The 17,229-nt window shown below is 39.7% G+C and overlaps 1 protein-coding gene across 1 annotated transcript in view; it reads left to right on the forward strand.

Moving 5' to 3' along the window:
- The window catches only part of LOC103478694 (nuclear factor of activated T cells 1), a 73,816-nt gene extending 57,384 nt beyond the window's left edge, over positions 1–16,432 (forward strand). Inside the window, exon 10 of the mRNA XM_081597329.1 lies at positions 14,538–16,432. Within this exon, the coding sequence (XP_081453455.1) occupies positions 14,538–14,593 (56 nt within the window). The 3' untranslated portion in view covers positions 14,594–16,432. The remainder of the gene's footprint in view (positions 1–14,537) is intronic.
- The last annotated feature ends 797 nt before the right edge of the window (positions 16,433–17,229 follow it).

Here is a 17,229-nt window from a genome sequence, read left to right on the forward strand (position 1 = left end):
CACACACACACACACAGAAACCCTCAAGCCCTACGTGCTTCTTCCTCAACTGAAACTGTTAAAACCAAAACGGTAAAAGTCAAAGAAACAAAAACACTGCCAAAGTTAAAGATCACATTTTTTTCCTCTCCCACCAGTGGCCGCTTGTAGCGCCGAGACTTACCGAGCAGTTGGTGAACAGGTTTACGTTGGGAGAGGGAATGCACATAACCGCTGAACTGTAAGTGTCCTACTGTTGACATATGACCCATGGCAGGTATAAACTTCAACCGGTCCCCCGACTCTCTGATTGCACTCAACTGAGCTCAGATTTGCCCGGAGCAACATGCTATCAAAAAAGGGGGAAAGAGCTTTTTACGAGGTATCCTGAAATTAAAGGAGGCATTCCACAGAAACTGCAGCAACAGACAGCTACAAACACTGTGTAGCAGATAAAACAACTTACTTTCCAACTCCTTATTTAGGATGGAAAACAAAAAGTAGTTTTGATATATACATGTATATCATGTTGTTGATCTGCGCATGCTTTGTGATTTACTGTCCCTGAAAATATAAGATAATAATATCCAAGTGAAATAACTGGATAAATTTGTGCATCTCCATTTACATTATAAATCTAGGAATGACATCTAACCCAAATGAACTACGTGCTACATGCAAGTTACGGCTGGACAATAAATCCATAACAACATATAGTGCAATAGACACGTGATCAATATCAGTGGATAATATATCTGATGGAATATTAAATATTCAATACATAGAATATTTGCTGAACTCCCATACAAAACAGAAGCACTTCATTCTGGGAGATGTAAGGAGAGGCTTTAGCTGCTCGGCCTGTCACCGTAAGCTAAGCATGGTTGGTGGCATTTAACGCATTCGTTGGTTACTTAGCAACAACTTGAGTAATTTTGCACAGCAGCAGTTTCTGGTTTTGCCACTGAAAATTGTGGATAAAAGAGAAAAGGTCATACCACGAGTTTGGCAGTATTTTAGATATTTAAAACAAAATCAAAACTTATCAATAATTATTGATATCGGCAATTATGAAACGCTTACATCAATTCATAATTTCAGCCATATTGTCCAGCCCTAATCTAAGTCAAACAATGTGTAGGATTTTGTAATGGTTAAGTTCCATCACATGGCTAATTATTGTTAGCTATACCTGCCAGTAGCATTGCATGTCTCTACATGTTATGCATTCAAACATGATTTACATGTTTCTATCTGTGGAATAATGACATGGAAGCCACCAGTGTTTAGTAAGCGTAGGTGTTTTCAACATCCGGCAGCCATATTGGATTTTGGAGTGATGATTATGGTTGGAATTCTGCCTTCTGCATACTTTACCCAACTTGAAAATGATAATTTCCTTCTTCTGACATTCAATAGAAATACAAATTGCTATTCTGTATTTTTTACTGACCAAACAAAACAACCTTTTAAAAAGTGTGTTTCGGACCATAAAGGGTCTCCACTCATGGTTCTGAAATAAGGAATAGACACCTTATTTCTCATTTACTATTTTATAGTGATTTAAATTAATTCAGCAATGCAAATAAAAATACAAATTAGCACGACTACTGCAATAAATGTGTCATTTATTCCAACAGTGTTTTACTAATATTTTATAGGTTTAAAGCTATTAATAAGGACAGCTTTTGGGATATGTAAGTAACCCGTTTGTCTGGTATTGATTGCTTATAATTGATCAGAAGACATTGGTTAATAATTTATCAACACTTCCTGGATAGACTCCCTGCAGACAGTGTTGTTGTTGATTTAAATCTGTATTCTATTAGGACGTATGCTTGTCTTGGGCTGTTTAAATGTACTGGACCCAGAGCCATGTCCAAACACCATGTAAGAAAAATGTCTAATGCATTTTGAACTGGAGTAGCAGAGCTCCTTTCCTGTGAAAGTACTCACACACTGCAGGTTCGCCTCCTGAGCTACGCTATCCGCTAAGTCTCTGGGATTTGTAACAGCATGAACAAAAGGCAGGTGAAAACCTGATCCTATGATTTACAGTTGGCAGAAAGCATCGCCGTCTCACCTGCTGTCTCTTTCTTCACCCCTGACTCAGTCAGTCTGGAAGTGCACAGAGTCCAGATGCAGGTTCTGCAGCTCTGGCTCTCAGTGAAAATTAAGGCAAGGGCGAACACATTGGAGAGGAAGATAAGTGGCCTCTCTTCAGCTCCTTTCCTTTTGTGTGTGAAGAAAAAGAAGAAGTCCATCGCTGTGCTTTGAGGAGACCCTCTCCTCTGTGTCTTTGAGTCCCAGCAGACTCTGAGGATTTAAAGCTGCAGACCATTCTCTCGGGGTCAACAGAACGACCGCTAATCTGATGGTTCCTGGCTCCGGCGTGGTGCTGGAGCGCTGCAGGGAAAACGAAAAGAACATGTTCTTATTTAGTGACGTCTTCTTTCCTCTTTAGAGTCTTTTTTGACAATAGGTTACATTTAACTTTGAACATATCATGCAGCCGCCCACACTGTAGCATAACAGCTGAGGGAGTGAGGTTAGCAGTTTAGTTTAGCTAAGAAAACCTGCTCTTAAGGTTTGTTCAAATGAGTTTTTTTAATTAAGATTATGTGAAGTTTAAAAAAAAAAAAAGGTGATGGCTACCCATGTCTGTAGGAAGATGAAAAAATCTCCATAACAATGGAAAGTTAACAGCTTTCTCATTATAGAAATTTTATGTTACATTTGTTTTGAAGCTCCGATTTGGGCTCAGTGTCATGCCCAAGGTTAGCGGTTTCTAGTTGCTGATTGTTTTGGTGCTAGCTACCAGTAGGGTTCTAGCTGATGATATATTTCTCCAGACTGTATGGATATTCTCAGTCATCCGGCTTAATTCAAAGACTTTCTCTCAGTTTTCCTCAACATCTAACCCCTTTAAACATTCAGATTTTCTGTTTTTTTGGAGGAAAAAGTATCTTGCAGCCACAAGTGGCTTTTAGTCGCTTGTAACTGCGGCCCACTTGTATTTTTAGCAACAACAACAAAAAAACAACAACATGCATGGGTATCTTGCAGTTGACAGTGAGGGGAGTTTTCAGTTTTTCATGGATGGCAAAACAGAGGGGTTAACCAGAGGCCGTGACATGCTCCTTACTCTCGCACATCATCAGCTGCAAAACACTAAAACAACAGGAAAGAGCCTCTCTGAGCACATCTCTGCGTGATGGATAGTGAACAATAAAGCACAAACTGATGTAACCCCCTTTTTGGACGGACACACAATCGCTTCACTTTGTAAAAATAAAGGAAAGTAATTTAAGACAGGCAACAGTTGATTTAGAGCTCCACGCTACTTGTGCAGTAGTAAATTGTGTTCTGTACAGGTGCACAGCCAGATTTCAACCAAATGACCGCAACCTACTGCATTATGATTGCTTCAGTATGTGTTTTTTTTTTTTTTTACATTGTGTGCAGATTTCCAAACTAGTAAAATCTCGAGCTGTCTAAATCAGCCTGCATAGGAGCTCTCATAGTCCAGACTCCTTCACTGCAGCTTTTATCAGATGGCTGAGTTATTTTACCATAAAGCCACCGGTAATGAGGCGTGCAGAGTTTTAATGTCTCCTTTCATATCTCAATCACCGAGATGTAGTGCGTTCGCCTTGGTTTGATGCTTTTTAATGGTCTTGTGTTTGCGTTATGCTTCATTGGTTGTGTGAAACTGAGCTTTTGTTTTCATCAAGTCATCATCACATGCACACAGAAGCTCTCGCGCTTCGAACTTCTGAGCGTGCTTTTGATAAACACTTTGATTGTCAAGCTCTGTTGTGGTATTCTCGCACTTGTAGCTGCAAGAGCGCAACTTAACCCAATCAGGTTGAACTGTACAAACTGGAAATCTGGCACAGATTTTTAGAGCAACATTTCAAACATCTGCAACACGTTCGGTGAATTTTCTTGCTAGTCCGGTTCACGTTGCGGGTACCAATCACACAAATCTGTGAAATCCTCCCCATACGCCATGTACAGTATATCCTGCAAATATTTCCATTTGAATTTACTTATTTCAAACACCGTTAGTTATCCGGTCTCCAACGACTGCACAGTGAATTCAGAGGAGTCATTGTTAAGGGCACTGGAGATCGCCTTCCACGTAAACACCTCCCTCCCTTCATCCTCCCCAGAGACCGACCTCAAGCGCGCACACCCACGGCCTCCTGGGCCCCGGGAGGAAATGAGAGGAGGAGGAGGTGAAGAAGAGGGAAGTGTGGCAGGCCCACAAAGAGAGACAGACTGTGGAGTGATAGGGAGAGGCAGAACATACCACCTAAGATCAAAGGCAGCGGTTGTGCGCCAATGTAAGCTCATCAGTGGTGGGGCTTTCAGTAAAAGTTGTTGTCTTTATGGTCCTAATTTGGGATACCACTGTTTTACTGTTCTCGAGCCTTTCTAGAAAGTCTGGCTATGCTTAAGGGGAACAGGTGAGGCACACAATGAAACTCATAGGTGGTGCTATTTTGTTTGGCAACAGACCTGATTCATCTAAAAAGGCTTGGAAAACATCTTTGTAGTCTAGTATTTTAATCAAGTGTAGAGATTAATTGAATTAAATTGCAAGTTATTCAGAAGGCTTTGCGTTTTACTCCATTTCCATCAATCATGGTTCTGATCACCAACTGGGGCGATTGACTCTTTTGAAAAATGACAGATTATGATCCACAATCAAACTGAAATGACTGATCAAACTCCTTCATGGTGACATAATTTATCAGAGTCATAGCCATACAACAGAATATGAGGGGATTTTCGAGGATTGCTTTAAATCATTTGCTAAAGTTGGTACCAAAAGTCAATAAAGACAGGTACAAATTGGGATGGCCAATACAAAATGCCCCATAAAAGTTGGGTATGAAACAAGCAACCCTGCAAATGTATGGAAATGAAGAGTGTCAGATGACCAGCACCCCACTTTGGTCTTTTCTTGGCTTCTTTCCTCAGTTTCATCAGTTATCTGGAAGACTACTTCTAAAAGAAAAAAAGTGTATCAAGCGTCTCTCATTAAATCAACGTCCAGAAACAACAATCCAGGTGATTTCTGAAAAATTTCAAGTGGCGGGTGAAGAGTCGTAGTGACCGCTTCATAACCATTGATTTTTCAAGGGTTGATTGGCTTTGTGGCTCCAGGGTCCAAAGTAGTGATGACAGTCGGCCTGTACGATAATTTGGCACTACATGAATACTCGCCACACGTTGGTTGTGTTCTAATTATTGGCATCAATATAAAACGGACATGTTGAACTGAACTTTAGTCTTACATTGATTCTTTAGTAGAGGCAATTTGTCATCCAGGTAAAAGCCAGTAGTGTTGATGTGGAAGCATACAGCAGACAATTGTTCACAGCTTGAAGCATTTTTTTTATTACGAAACATGAATTGTTGCTAAACCTGCTCCAGTAAGCTGGAGAACACGACAAAACTTTGTCTTTTTCCTGCTTCAGGTTAAGAATTACCCTTTAAACCACATGACTCATACAAAAATGTACTGAAATTTTGACCCGTTTAAGCTGAGAACAGGTCAGGTTTGTAGGTCGACCTTGTTTGCACACGCCTTTTTATCGTCTCCTATTGGGCTGAGATCGGAGCTTTGTGATGGTCACTCCAAAACACTGACTTTGTTGTCTTTAAGCTGGTCATTGAACATTTTGAAGACGCTGTTGTATCCAAGATTTTAACTTCTGTGCAGATGGTTTTAGCCATTACAAAAACATTTTCTTATGACATAATCTACTTTGCGAAGCACACCAGTCCCTCCTGCTGCTTCCATACATCGCAGTTGGGATAGGCTTCAATGTTAGAAATGTCACCCTTTTATCCTTCAAATGTACCATTGGCCAAGCATTTAATTTTTACTTTTATCCACTCTAGGGCATGTCTCCAGAAACTAAAGTATTTATGTGTGAGTGAAAACCATAAAGTTTTTTTTCATGTTGCTTTTGAAGTCACATCTCTTTCTTCTCTGAAGGGCCTTTCCAGCCATGTGGGTACAGTTGTTTGCTAGTTTCACTGTTGGTAATCACACTCTCTTACCAGCTTCAGCCTGAATCTACACAAGGTCTTCATAATCTGCACTGCAATTGTTCATCTCTGGAACACATAACCCATCTCCTTCCTCACTGTGTCTGGTTTTTATACTTCTGTATAATTGTTTGAAGAGATTCCTTCAGGCACCCAGAAAATGTACACAAGATGAGCCAGACGTTTGGCTTGATAACTTGCCTGGTGTCGTTCTGTTTTTCCAAGATGTCACACTAGGATGTAATTTGTTTAAGACGTTGCCTTAGAATCCATCCTTTAGATGGGCCTCTAATTAATTCAAATGTTAGCTGTAAGAAGCTGAAAAATGATCTTTTCTCACCTCTCCTTCAGCTGCTGGTTAGTTGTTGACTCCATAAGAGAGTCAGATTGAGCAATATCAATTTTGAGAGCAACGATTCTCATCTATCATCCCACACATCACTCAATGACTCTTTATTCACAAGTTTCAAAGTGTTACCATTCTTTGCAGTGATGCTAAAAGTTGACTGGCAGTCCCACATTATTGCAGCAGGTTGTCGTAATACCTCATTTTTCGAGATAGACCCACTTCGCTTTAAAACAAACTCCAGCTCTGCTGCCATTTTTTATTTTCTTAATCCTCTCTGTCAGTTTTGAATCCTGGATGTTTCCACTTGGGAAAGCCCGAGGCTTCACACTTTCAGTCTAGCTGCGCAGATGAAATATACCGTCTGCACATATCATCACATCATTAGGCCCAATGGGAGCCCTGCTATGGATTAGAAGCTGTCGACCTGTGAGGCGCAGATGAATTTATGAAGCACTTTATCATCATGAAGAATGAACGGAACGCTTTGTCTCCTTCCATTTGCGTTTATCTGTGGGAATAATGACTGCGTCGTCCTTCCGTTCCACTTGCCCCCTTTCAGCCACTCCATCTTGATCGCCCTCGGCCGCATCGCGCCGTTTTGTGCGCGCATGTGTGCTCTGACCTCCAAGGTTGTTACAGTAAACTAAAGCCAACAAAACAATGAAAGCTGAAATTGAGAAAACCTTTTTAGTTAACCAAAATAAATAAAAATGGTAATTAATGGGGGGAATCTATGACCAACTTGAACAATGTCATGCATTTATAAAATTAACCAAAACATACTGAAATTATAGATACAATATCCTACATTTTCATCTTAATGAATGTGTTTATTAGCTTTTTGAGTTTTTGTATTTCTCCACAAAAGCAGTTTGCGTCAGCTTTTGGCAAATTACAGCATTTAGCGCTGGGCTGCAAAATGGCGACAGCAAAAGTTGGAAGAAAACTCCAGAGTCAGCCGGTTGCTCAACAATAACTGAGCACATTTTTTGAAATTGGCATCTTCTGTTGAGTATTTAATACCCAGTCGGTGTATATATAATCATTACACTGTGGTGGCCCTGAAGTGCAAACCACATCAACAAATGACTAAACAACAAATTGAAAACCACAACGTATTCAAAATAAACAACCACATCCACTACGCACAGCTACAAATTAAGAAAACACAATTACTTCTTTATATATGTAAATATATATATGTTGAGTTTTTTGGTGGGTTTTTTGGTGTGTTTAGTCATTTGTTGAAATGGTTTACACTTCAGGGCCACCATACAATACCATACTAAAATCTACACCTAAAAATGGATCAATGTATGAATAAAACTAAAACTACTACAATGACTAATAAAAACTAAGCTAAAATTAAACAATATTTAATCAGAATAACTAACAAAACACACTCCTAAAACTAACTGAATTAGATTTTTTTTAAAAGTCACAACGAAATGAGACAAAGCTATTATAACCCCCGCTGACCTCTGACCCCTCCCTATTTTTTGACGCCGCTGGTTGTGAGCACAAGATAAGTGACGCAGTCTGAGCCACTTGAGCCGCGCGTGGGAGGCAGCAAATTGTCCATTAAGTGTTTGAGCAGAGGCCGAGCGAAGATTTGATATAGTGGGGGAAACAAAAGTAATATGTAGCCGGAAATTCAATTGTCTCTCTCTCTCTCCAGCAAGTTGCAGCTTTGCCTTCCCAACCAAATCAATTTCGCATGAAAGCGCAAGTTCTGATTAGGTTTGCCACCGAGTCCACCTCGCAGCCGGTCTCCGCCGGTCTCTGCGTGTGTATGGTATTTACGAGACAGAACTTCAGTGACTCAGATGAACTTCCTCGCCCTGCCGAAACTCTGATTGCCACAATAGAAGGAAGCCGTCTCCTATTTCTCGCAGAGCTGATGCGGTGCATGTGAGCATAGGAAATGTTTCCCTCTGCTTCATTGTGGAAGTCCTTGACCCTGACGACAGCTGCAGTCAATACGTGTCGGTGGAGCAAGAGGAGAACCGGGAAGACGCCCTTCTCTCCGACAGCATCAAGAGACTCCAAGCGGGAACAGACATTGCTTGGCAGGAAGCTGCCGTTACAACTTATGGGTCGTCAGCCTGAGTGGAGGCTGGGAGTTTGTGCCGGTCAGGACTCGTTTGACTGCAGGGGGCGGGGGATTGTGTTACGACAGCGCGGCTCTGAGGCCCACCTGGCTCTGCATCTTAGACCACAGAGCATCCTCGGTTCTCTGAGGAAGCCCGGTTGTTATCGAACCCCAGTGCACAGCGCACGTCTCCGACCGTGCTAACTGAATCCCCAGTGCAGGTCAGGTTTACGCTGAGAGTAACTAAGTTGTAATGCTTTTACCTGCATTGCGGTATAATGAATGTGGAAGAAAGCATCCCGTATGCTGGACATATGTGTGTTTGGAATGAGTTCTCCTAAAGTATTTCAATTAAATGTCTGTGTGAAGGCCCAGTTCAATAGCCTTTGGACCAAAATATGAACATCCTGTATTAAAATAGAGATATGCAACATTGATTGAAATTGCAATCTGTTTTCATTTGAAGTGCACTTCAAAACTCATTATGGCAAAAGTTGTTGAAGGCACTTGATGGTTTGAACGCTGCTAAATAAATGTGGATGCTTCACTAAGTAGTACAGTATCAAAAATATTAAACTTCTAAAAAAGATTGCAATGTTTAGATCTATTTTTGCTTTTAATTGAGGCCCACATGTGTTTTTACAGCTAAATTTATTAGAAACTAAGATTTAAGCAAATATTTAACGCATTTCCTCATTTAACATTAGAAATTGATAACAGATGAGTCGATAATCAGTATGGTTATTTTGTAGTGTTACTTTTTTTCAATTATGTAATCCAGAATGAATGTAGAGTAAGTTTTTTAAAGATTTTTGTCTTTTATTCAGTGCCATTACAAAGTATTCTCACCAGCTGAGCTTTTTCACATTTTAAAACATTCAAACAGCAAACGTGAATGCATTTTATTGGGATTTTATGTAAATAAACGCAGCAGCGGAAGGAAGATCATAAACAGCTTTCAGTTTGTTTATAGAAATAAACTAAAGTGTGGCATATAATTGTATTGAACCCCACCTGATGCCCCAAAATAAAATCCAGAGCAGTCCACTGCCTGGAGTTCACATTTATGTAATTTGATCTCAGTAAACATACACCCACACCTCTAAATCTGGTCATTTGCTGACAGGAAAACTACTAACTGAACACACCACCCGCACCTTGAAACACAGAGGTGGCAGTGTCATGCTGCAGCAGAAGAGGGAAGCTGGTGAGAGTTGATGTAAAGGCTGAAGCCGTTACATGCAGGACACTGTAGAGGTTCAAGGTTCACCTTCCAGCAAGACAAAATAAGCTAAATATGGATGCAGAGCTAAATTAATTAATAATAATAAAAAAAAATGTGTCAGCCTCCCACTCCATTCGAATCTGTGGCTTGAATTCAAAATTCACCCAGTCTGAATTAGCTATAATCTATGTTAATCTGTAACATAAATTCCCAATAAACAACAATAAAAGATGTTTAAATACTTTTTGTCTTCAGAATGTCAGTCAGTTCAGATCTCCAAATCATCCAGCTGACAATTAAATGTTTATTTCATAAAATTTAAAAAAATGTTACCTCTATTTTACAGTTAAACGTTGCTGTTATTTATATTGCGTGCAGTTTTGCTCTTCCATTTCCACCGTTCGTTAACCTGGAGCACAGTGACTGACATGCCCACCGCTGTCCTTCATAGCAGGTTGAAGCAAATCGTCCTCCATCACACTGGATGCAGGGGATTGTAGCGAGGTCAACATTTACCCAGCCTGCCGTCACACCCAGTGTTGACAGAGCTGCAGTTCCCAAAAAAACAAAAAACACCAGCAAAGACACACAAAGGAGCCAGATTGCCGATTCATGTTAGGCTTAGATTGCATCTCCGTCTTAATCTTCATCTCACTCTCATACCCAAAAATAACCCAGCCCACCGTACGTATGGGCCCCGACAGGTCCGGGATGCGTTTAACTGAGCGCTCTGGGGGTGCAGCTAATAAAAGGATGACGCTCTGTGTAACTAGTGCTTTGCAGGACACGTGTTTCTTTTTTTTTCTTCTTTTCAGCAGGGGAATATTTGGAGCTTAGTTTTCCACTGTTTTTGTTTATCCGTGAAAGCGTATCCTCCCAGTTACAGGTTTCCATTATTTTCCATTATTATTAACTTGGAGCAGAAAGTAAAAAAAAAAAAAAACAAAAGAAACAAAAAAAAATAATAAAACGTTTCCAGAGCTGCACAACAATGCTCCAACAATGATCCTGTCACATCTTCAGGATTTCTTTACGATGAAATCCTGAAGATGTGACATGCTGATGCGGAAAGTTTCACTTCAGTCGAAATTCAGATATGAAAAAGTGAAGAAGATTTCTAGATTTCTCGCTACATGACACCTGGCGAGTCCTTTTCATTTGTGACCCTTCACAGAACTAAGAACGTGGATGATCACTCATTCAGGTTCTTCAAAAATTTCTCAGTTTCCCAGAAATTGTGGCAACTGAACAGTATACGCACGATGCATCATTAAGCGGCTATAAATAGCTCAGCGGTGTTGTCTTGTGGTGCGACAGTTGGCCACATCCTGTTTCTAAAATTCTCACATCGGTGACAGGGTACAAAGATGACAACACAGAGGCCAGTGTTATACCTTCAGCAGCTCTTTGTGACACTTTTTTTTTTTTTTGGGTTGTTTTTTTTCTCAGAACGGAACATCACCCTGCATGCCGACGGAAAATATTAGTTGAGAATGCTTTAAAATAGCGCCACAGTTAATACGTGGGTGGACGGGACGTCACTTTTAAACAAAAAAAATTGAAAGGAAGCAACAAACTTTGCAGCGAAGAAAAAGAAAGGGAACATTTGTGGCTTTTTTTTTTTTTTTTTGCTGCCAAGTTGTTGGGTTTTCCCAGCCCTCGTGCAGAATTACCTGGAGCTGTTTTCTCACCTCTGCAAACAGGGCCGAGCAGCAGCGGCATTAACGCTGGATCATTTCATTGTTGCGTGTGCTTGTTACTTCCTTTATGTCCTGTAATGGTGGAGCTAAAAATAACCTCCGCGTGTAAATGCCTGTTTAGCCTCGGAGTGGAACAGGGTTGAAAACAGCCAGCGGTGTTGGCACAGGTTGGATTTTTCCAAAGGGAGTTCCTCCTGTTGAGGGAGGTGAGCCCCGACCAACCTGCGTGTGTGTGAGAGCGTGAGTAGGACGGTGTTTGCATTCAAAGCGGAGGGCATGAGATTCAAAGTTTGTGACCTTTCTCTTTTAGATGTTTCAGATTGCGTCCATCCATCAATCATAGCAGGCTTCATTTGGAGCTACGTACCTCGTGCTGCAAAAACAAAATCTTACCAAGTGTTTTTGGTCTAGTTTGTAGTGGAAATATCTTACAACACTTAGAAACAGGACAAAAACTAACAGATAACCTTTCAGCAAGATACAGGAACTTGCTTTAAGTCAATAATATCTCAATACTGATGAAAAAGTACTATATCCATTGGCAGATTATTTCACTTATAACATGGGGAAAATATCTTGAGGTGAATTTTTCTGCCAATGAAAGACTTATTTCAAGATATTACACTTGAAATAAGACAAAACTAACTTACAGGTAACTTTCCAGCAAGAAATGGTAGCTTGTTTTAAGTAATTCCTTAATATTGATGAAAATGTATTTTTTTCATTGGCAGAAAAATTCACTTATAACAAGTTATTTTTTCCACGTCATGAGTGAAATAATCTGCCAATGGATATAGTACTTTTTCATCAGTATTAGGGAATTATTGACTTGAAGCAAATTCCTGCATCTTGCTGAAAGATTATCTATTAGTTTTGTCATATTTCAAGTGTACTAAGAAATTTGCACTAAAAACTAGACCAAAAACATTTGGTAAGATTTTTTTTGCAGTGTACTTGTAGATTGTTTCAATTTTTACATACATTTCGTCATCGTGCCACAAGCTGCAGTGCATTTTTGTGTGTTTAGACTGAATCCATGGAGCCTCAGCCTGGGGTTGTGCTGTTTTCGTCTAGAAATGTGCTGATGCCTCGCCGTTCCCCTAACCCTATCTGTTGATAACAAACTGCCAGGCCTCCTTTGAACCTCGGGGTGGGCGGACTTCCTGTCGGTGGTCTCACCCGTCTCGTTTTTCTCTCTCGGCGTCCGCTTCGGTCGCCGTTATCACCCCAGAGGCAGAACGGAGCTCCCCTGTTTGCGGGGTCTCGGGGTCCTCGCCATCTTTCTCCAGTCACTTCCCTCTGTTTTGCCAAAGAAGACAGCAGATAAACCGGGGAGGCCAGGGAGGGAGGGCACTGATACCTGCGCTGCCCCGACCGTGGGAAAAGCGCGGGCACAGGAACTGGTGGCAGGAAAGACAAGACGGCGGCGTGAAAACACAGATTTGTGTGTGTGCGAGGCCGATACGCATTCGTAATGACATCGATATGTTTGGACTGCAGCTGCTGATATCCGTGTATTTGTCTGCTTGGTTGTGACTGTGCCGTTGTAGCGCGGTGTCACCGTTAAACATTATGTATACACACCCTGTCAAAACTTATGGCATTCCGTAGTACAAAAATGTTTTTTTGGTGTCGATTTGCTTACATTTACTGTTAATGCAGTAGTTAATGGGAAGAAATCCTTTGTCCAATTCCAACGGCTGGATTAACTTGTTTCAACCAAAATTGTGTTGATTTCAATTTTATTTAAAGTCACTTATACCATTCTCAAGAATCAGTGGAAACGCCTTTATCGACATTACAGCAACCTTTATCGTAAGCCTTACACTTTTAGCAGTTGACTCGAACAAATAAACAAATTTCATGTCTCAGTTTAATAAAAGGCGATGGGCTTGCCTTGTTAGAACTGGGTAAGTTGACCTACAGAAAGCATTTGGTCCAGTTAAGGTCAACAGCTTTAGGAAAAATCACTTGTCTTTTATTTTTGTATATAATGTGTTAGTTTTATCAAACCATATGTTGTTTCATTTACAAATTGTTGAAATTCTACATGCAGTTTTCTAAGCCGATCAACCTAGGCGTTCCACAGGGCTTGATGTTTGCTCCATTTTTCTTTAGCTTGTATATGAATAAAATATTTATCTCTGTGTGGACAATGTGACATGTTTATTGTATGCAGACTATCCTAATTATTTTATCTCATGTTTGAATAGCAGAACTTGCAGACTGGTTGACAGATGAACTGAAACAAAGATTTGTTCAAAAAGCCACAGTGCAGATCTATATTTTGGCAAATTTCTATTGACAAATGATACAAATATTTTGCTTCGCATCTTCACTTAATCTTTACATTAAAACAAGTCTCCTCCTAGATCAAAGTCAGTTTTGGGAATTTTAGATTTCTGGCAAAAAAGCAACTCTTCCCTTAATGTTTGATAAATTAGTCCTCTATGCAAATACTCTACTTTTGAAATCTGTGGAGTCTATCTTTATACAACCATTCATTCATAATCATAGGCAGGAAGTAATAGTAGAAAGGCCCGTACTTTTTCATCAAGACGTTTTAAAGACCTACTAAAAGTCATACAGGATCAGAATGTTTGTCTCGTCTACAGGAATCTAAAAAACATTTGCTTCTCCTCTGTCTCCTCTTGTACTTTTCATACCTGTGAATAAAGCTGCAAGAGTAGACTATAACAACTCAGAAGAGCAAGATATAGTTGGTCTTTATTTCATGCACATCACATGAGGATTTTTGCTTTCAAATTTGACCACACACCGGCAGACAATCCACATCCTGTTACAGATTTAGTCAGTGCTGTCTGCATTACGTATTTAATTTAATTTACTTAATTTCTATTAACGTGCTAAAAGAAACATGTTTCTTGTATTGTCCTTTTAACTACAATCAACCAGTCTAATAGAGTTATTAAAATAAAGTACACTTTCCATTATGCATAAACAAAAGGATAGAAGAGAAATTTATTCAATTAGCTTCGACTTCCAGGGTTTGCTTGAGGCACTAAAAACCAGAAGCTGGCCAGCATTTTAAAAATGACACAACAGTGTGAGTTCTCATTAGCTGTGTGATTTTTAACAATCCTTTTGTTTCTCTTGTCTCAACAGTGAACGAGATCATCAGGAATGACCTCTCGAGCATTTCTGTGCACACTCACGCGTAGACGTCCAGATGTCTTCTGCTGCAGCACATCTCCACGCAGACACACACACACAAACACTCCAGCAGCAACATCAGCAGAGGGATGACACACACATAGATACGCGAGCACGCACACACACACACACGAAAAAAAGAAAGCAAGAGGTCCAGAAAATGAAGAAAAGAAGCTTGGACGACTATCTCTTGCCTGGGTGTTTAAACTCAGAAAGTGGCTGCAGACTCAAACCGACAATCACCGGCGAGCTCTGTTTGAATAAACAAGGTGAATGTCGTATCGAAGAAAAAAAAGAAAAAAAAACGAAGAAGAGGAAGAAAAATAAGGGAAGTGATATCAGGGGCAAAGTATGTGACTACGCTTGCCTTAATTCACAGCAGATGTTCTATTAGTGGACCAAGCAGTTCAAGAAGACTGAATTGCTCCTCTTAAAATGACAATCTTCATCTCAAGTCTGCTTTAATGCATGGACAGGATAGCTGGGCGGTGTCAGGCCTCGTTACTTTGACTCATTCAGCAACAACCAAACTGGTGCCTTACAGCAGTCCTACTGTCAAAACAGCAGCAGTCATGTGCAGATGGTTCACCGAAGCCCAAAGCAGAAGTTTTTATATTATATATATATATATATATATATATATATATATATATATATATATATATATAATCATTTCAATGATTTGTTTACAGAGGAACAGAGCAAAATGTTCTGAAATATGTCGGGCGTATGTGAATACATGGTAATCGCTTTTTACTTTCTTTCCTGTTGTTATTATTATTGTTATTCCTAATATCTTCTTTTTCATGTATGCTGAATGTTATGTATTATAATTCTTTTGTATAAACATATCTGGTAAAAAAAATGTATGCCTTATGCTTGTATCATGAACATTTCCCACTTTTTTTTAATCTTCAGTTTCTCATTTTTGCTTTTCACCTTAGTGCCTTTATGTTTTTCAAACGCAACGTTTCTCTGTCTTCCAGCCCTCGTCCCAGATCACGTCACACCGATGCAAAGACAATCAGAGAATACGAAGTGCAAATCTTTAACGACAAAAGTTCCCAATTAGCAGGAGCTTATAAGTAGGAGTTGACCTTTTTTCGAGCAACGAGTTAGCTGAACAACGGTATGCTTACCTGCTGAAATTAGAAGACTTCTTGCACTGCAGGCATGCCTGTAAATAGACAAAGGGATATTCTTTTTACACTTAACACTGAGCCTGTGTTAAGTGAACCACAGGCTCAGTTATGTTCATTGTTTCTGAGAGAAGTTGACTGGACTGTTACTTATTTTAGAAGGTGGCAATAATTGATCTTTGTCAACCAAAGGATTTTATCTTTGGTGAAGTTATTGTCCAAATAATTTTTTTCTGTATGATTCTCGTACATCAAATATTATGCACTTTACAGCAGACTTTCTTTCCTTCAGACCAAATATTGTCGAGTGATTCCCTCTGCTGTGTCACATATCAACTCTCGTCTGTAGCCTTTTCCCCCCCAACGGTATCCGTCTTACGGCGCATGCACTTAATAATGTTGCTGGGAATCATTTAGTTGATCGTAGCTTCCAGAATAGTTTTCCCTACACATTTGTGGACATACTCTGTATTAGCATGACTAAACTGTAAGGATAAGGTTTCTATTTTGTGCCTTACGCTGTTCCATGGCTTAAAAAAATAAATAAAATGGACGCATCTGTGTAAAGCTCCCCTCTAAAGGCACAAGGTGAAACGTTTCTCTTTAATATGACATATTTATGAAAGAAAAAATGGAATTTGTTTAAAGTGATTTTAATTAATATGTTCTCTAAAAATTAATGAATAAATCACACAATGGTGACCAAAAGGTCTATGCTCTGGTGTCTTTAATACTTCGGCAAGCATGTAGTCATATTTGTGGGGCACATTGCAAAAAAAAATGTCTTCAATGCTAACGTCCCGACTTGCTCTGACACAAGTTGGGTCACAGGTAGGCCTGTCGCGATAAACGATAAATCAATTAATCGCACGATAAATTAAACCTATCGACCTCATTTTAATTATCGGCTTTGTCGTCTCTTCCTGCCATTTTTTTTTCTTTCTCTTGATGACACTGAATGAAAAAAGGCTCAACTCCTGATTTTGATCGGAGCGGCCACGACGATCTAAATCACACTAGAGGATGATCGGTTACGAAATCAGGGTCAGTGGACAGCACCGGAGTTGAGCCTTTTATCATTCAGTGTCATCAAGAGAAAGAGAGAGACGATAAAACCTATAGTTAAAATGAGGTCGATAGATTTAATTTATCATGCGATTAATCGATTTATCGTTTATCACGACAGGCCTAATTATTTGGGTTCATTGAATCTTTTCTTAACGAGATTGGCAAGCTCTTTGGAAAGTGAGACTGATGAATGAGTGTGAAAGTACAAGGACAGATATCTACTGTATGGCACAAAAGAAAATCAGATGGGCGAGGATATTGCTAATCCCCTTCCCTTTAAATGAATTCTTCCTTAAACAGAGTAAAATGTGTGGAAATCGAGTCAGTATAATTTGATTTAAGCGGACGGACTGATTATGTCCCTTATGGTATGGCAACAAAATCTTATATAGAACATTTAAAAGACTTTTATAATTACAAATTTAAATATATAATTC

Source organism: Poecilia reticulata, chromosome 16, assembly GCF_904066995.2.
Source record: "Poecilia reticulata chromosome 16, P_reticulata-male-v2, whole genome shotgun sequence".
Lineage (NCBI taxonomy): Eukaryota > Metazoa > Chordata > Actinopteri > Cyprinodontiformes > Poeciliidae > Poecilia > Poecilia reticulata.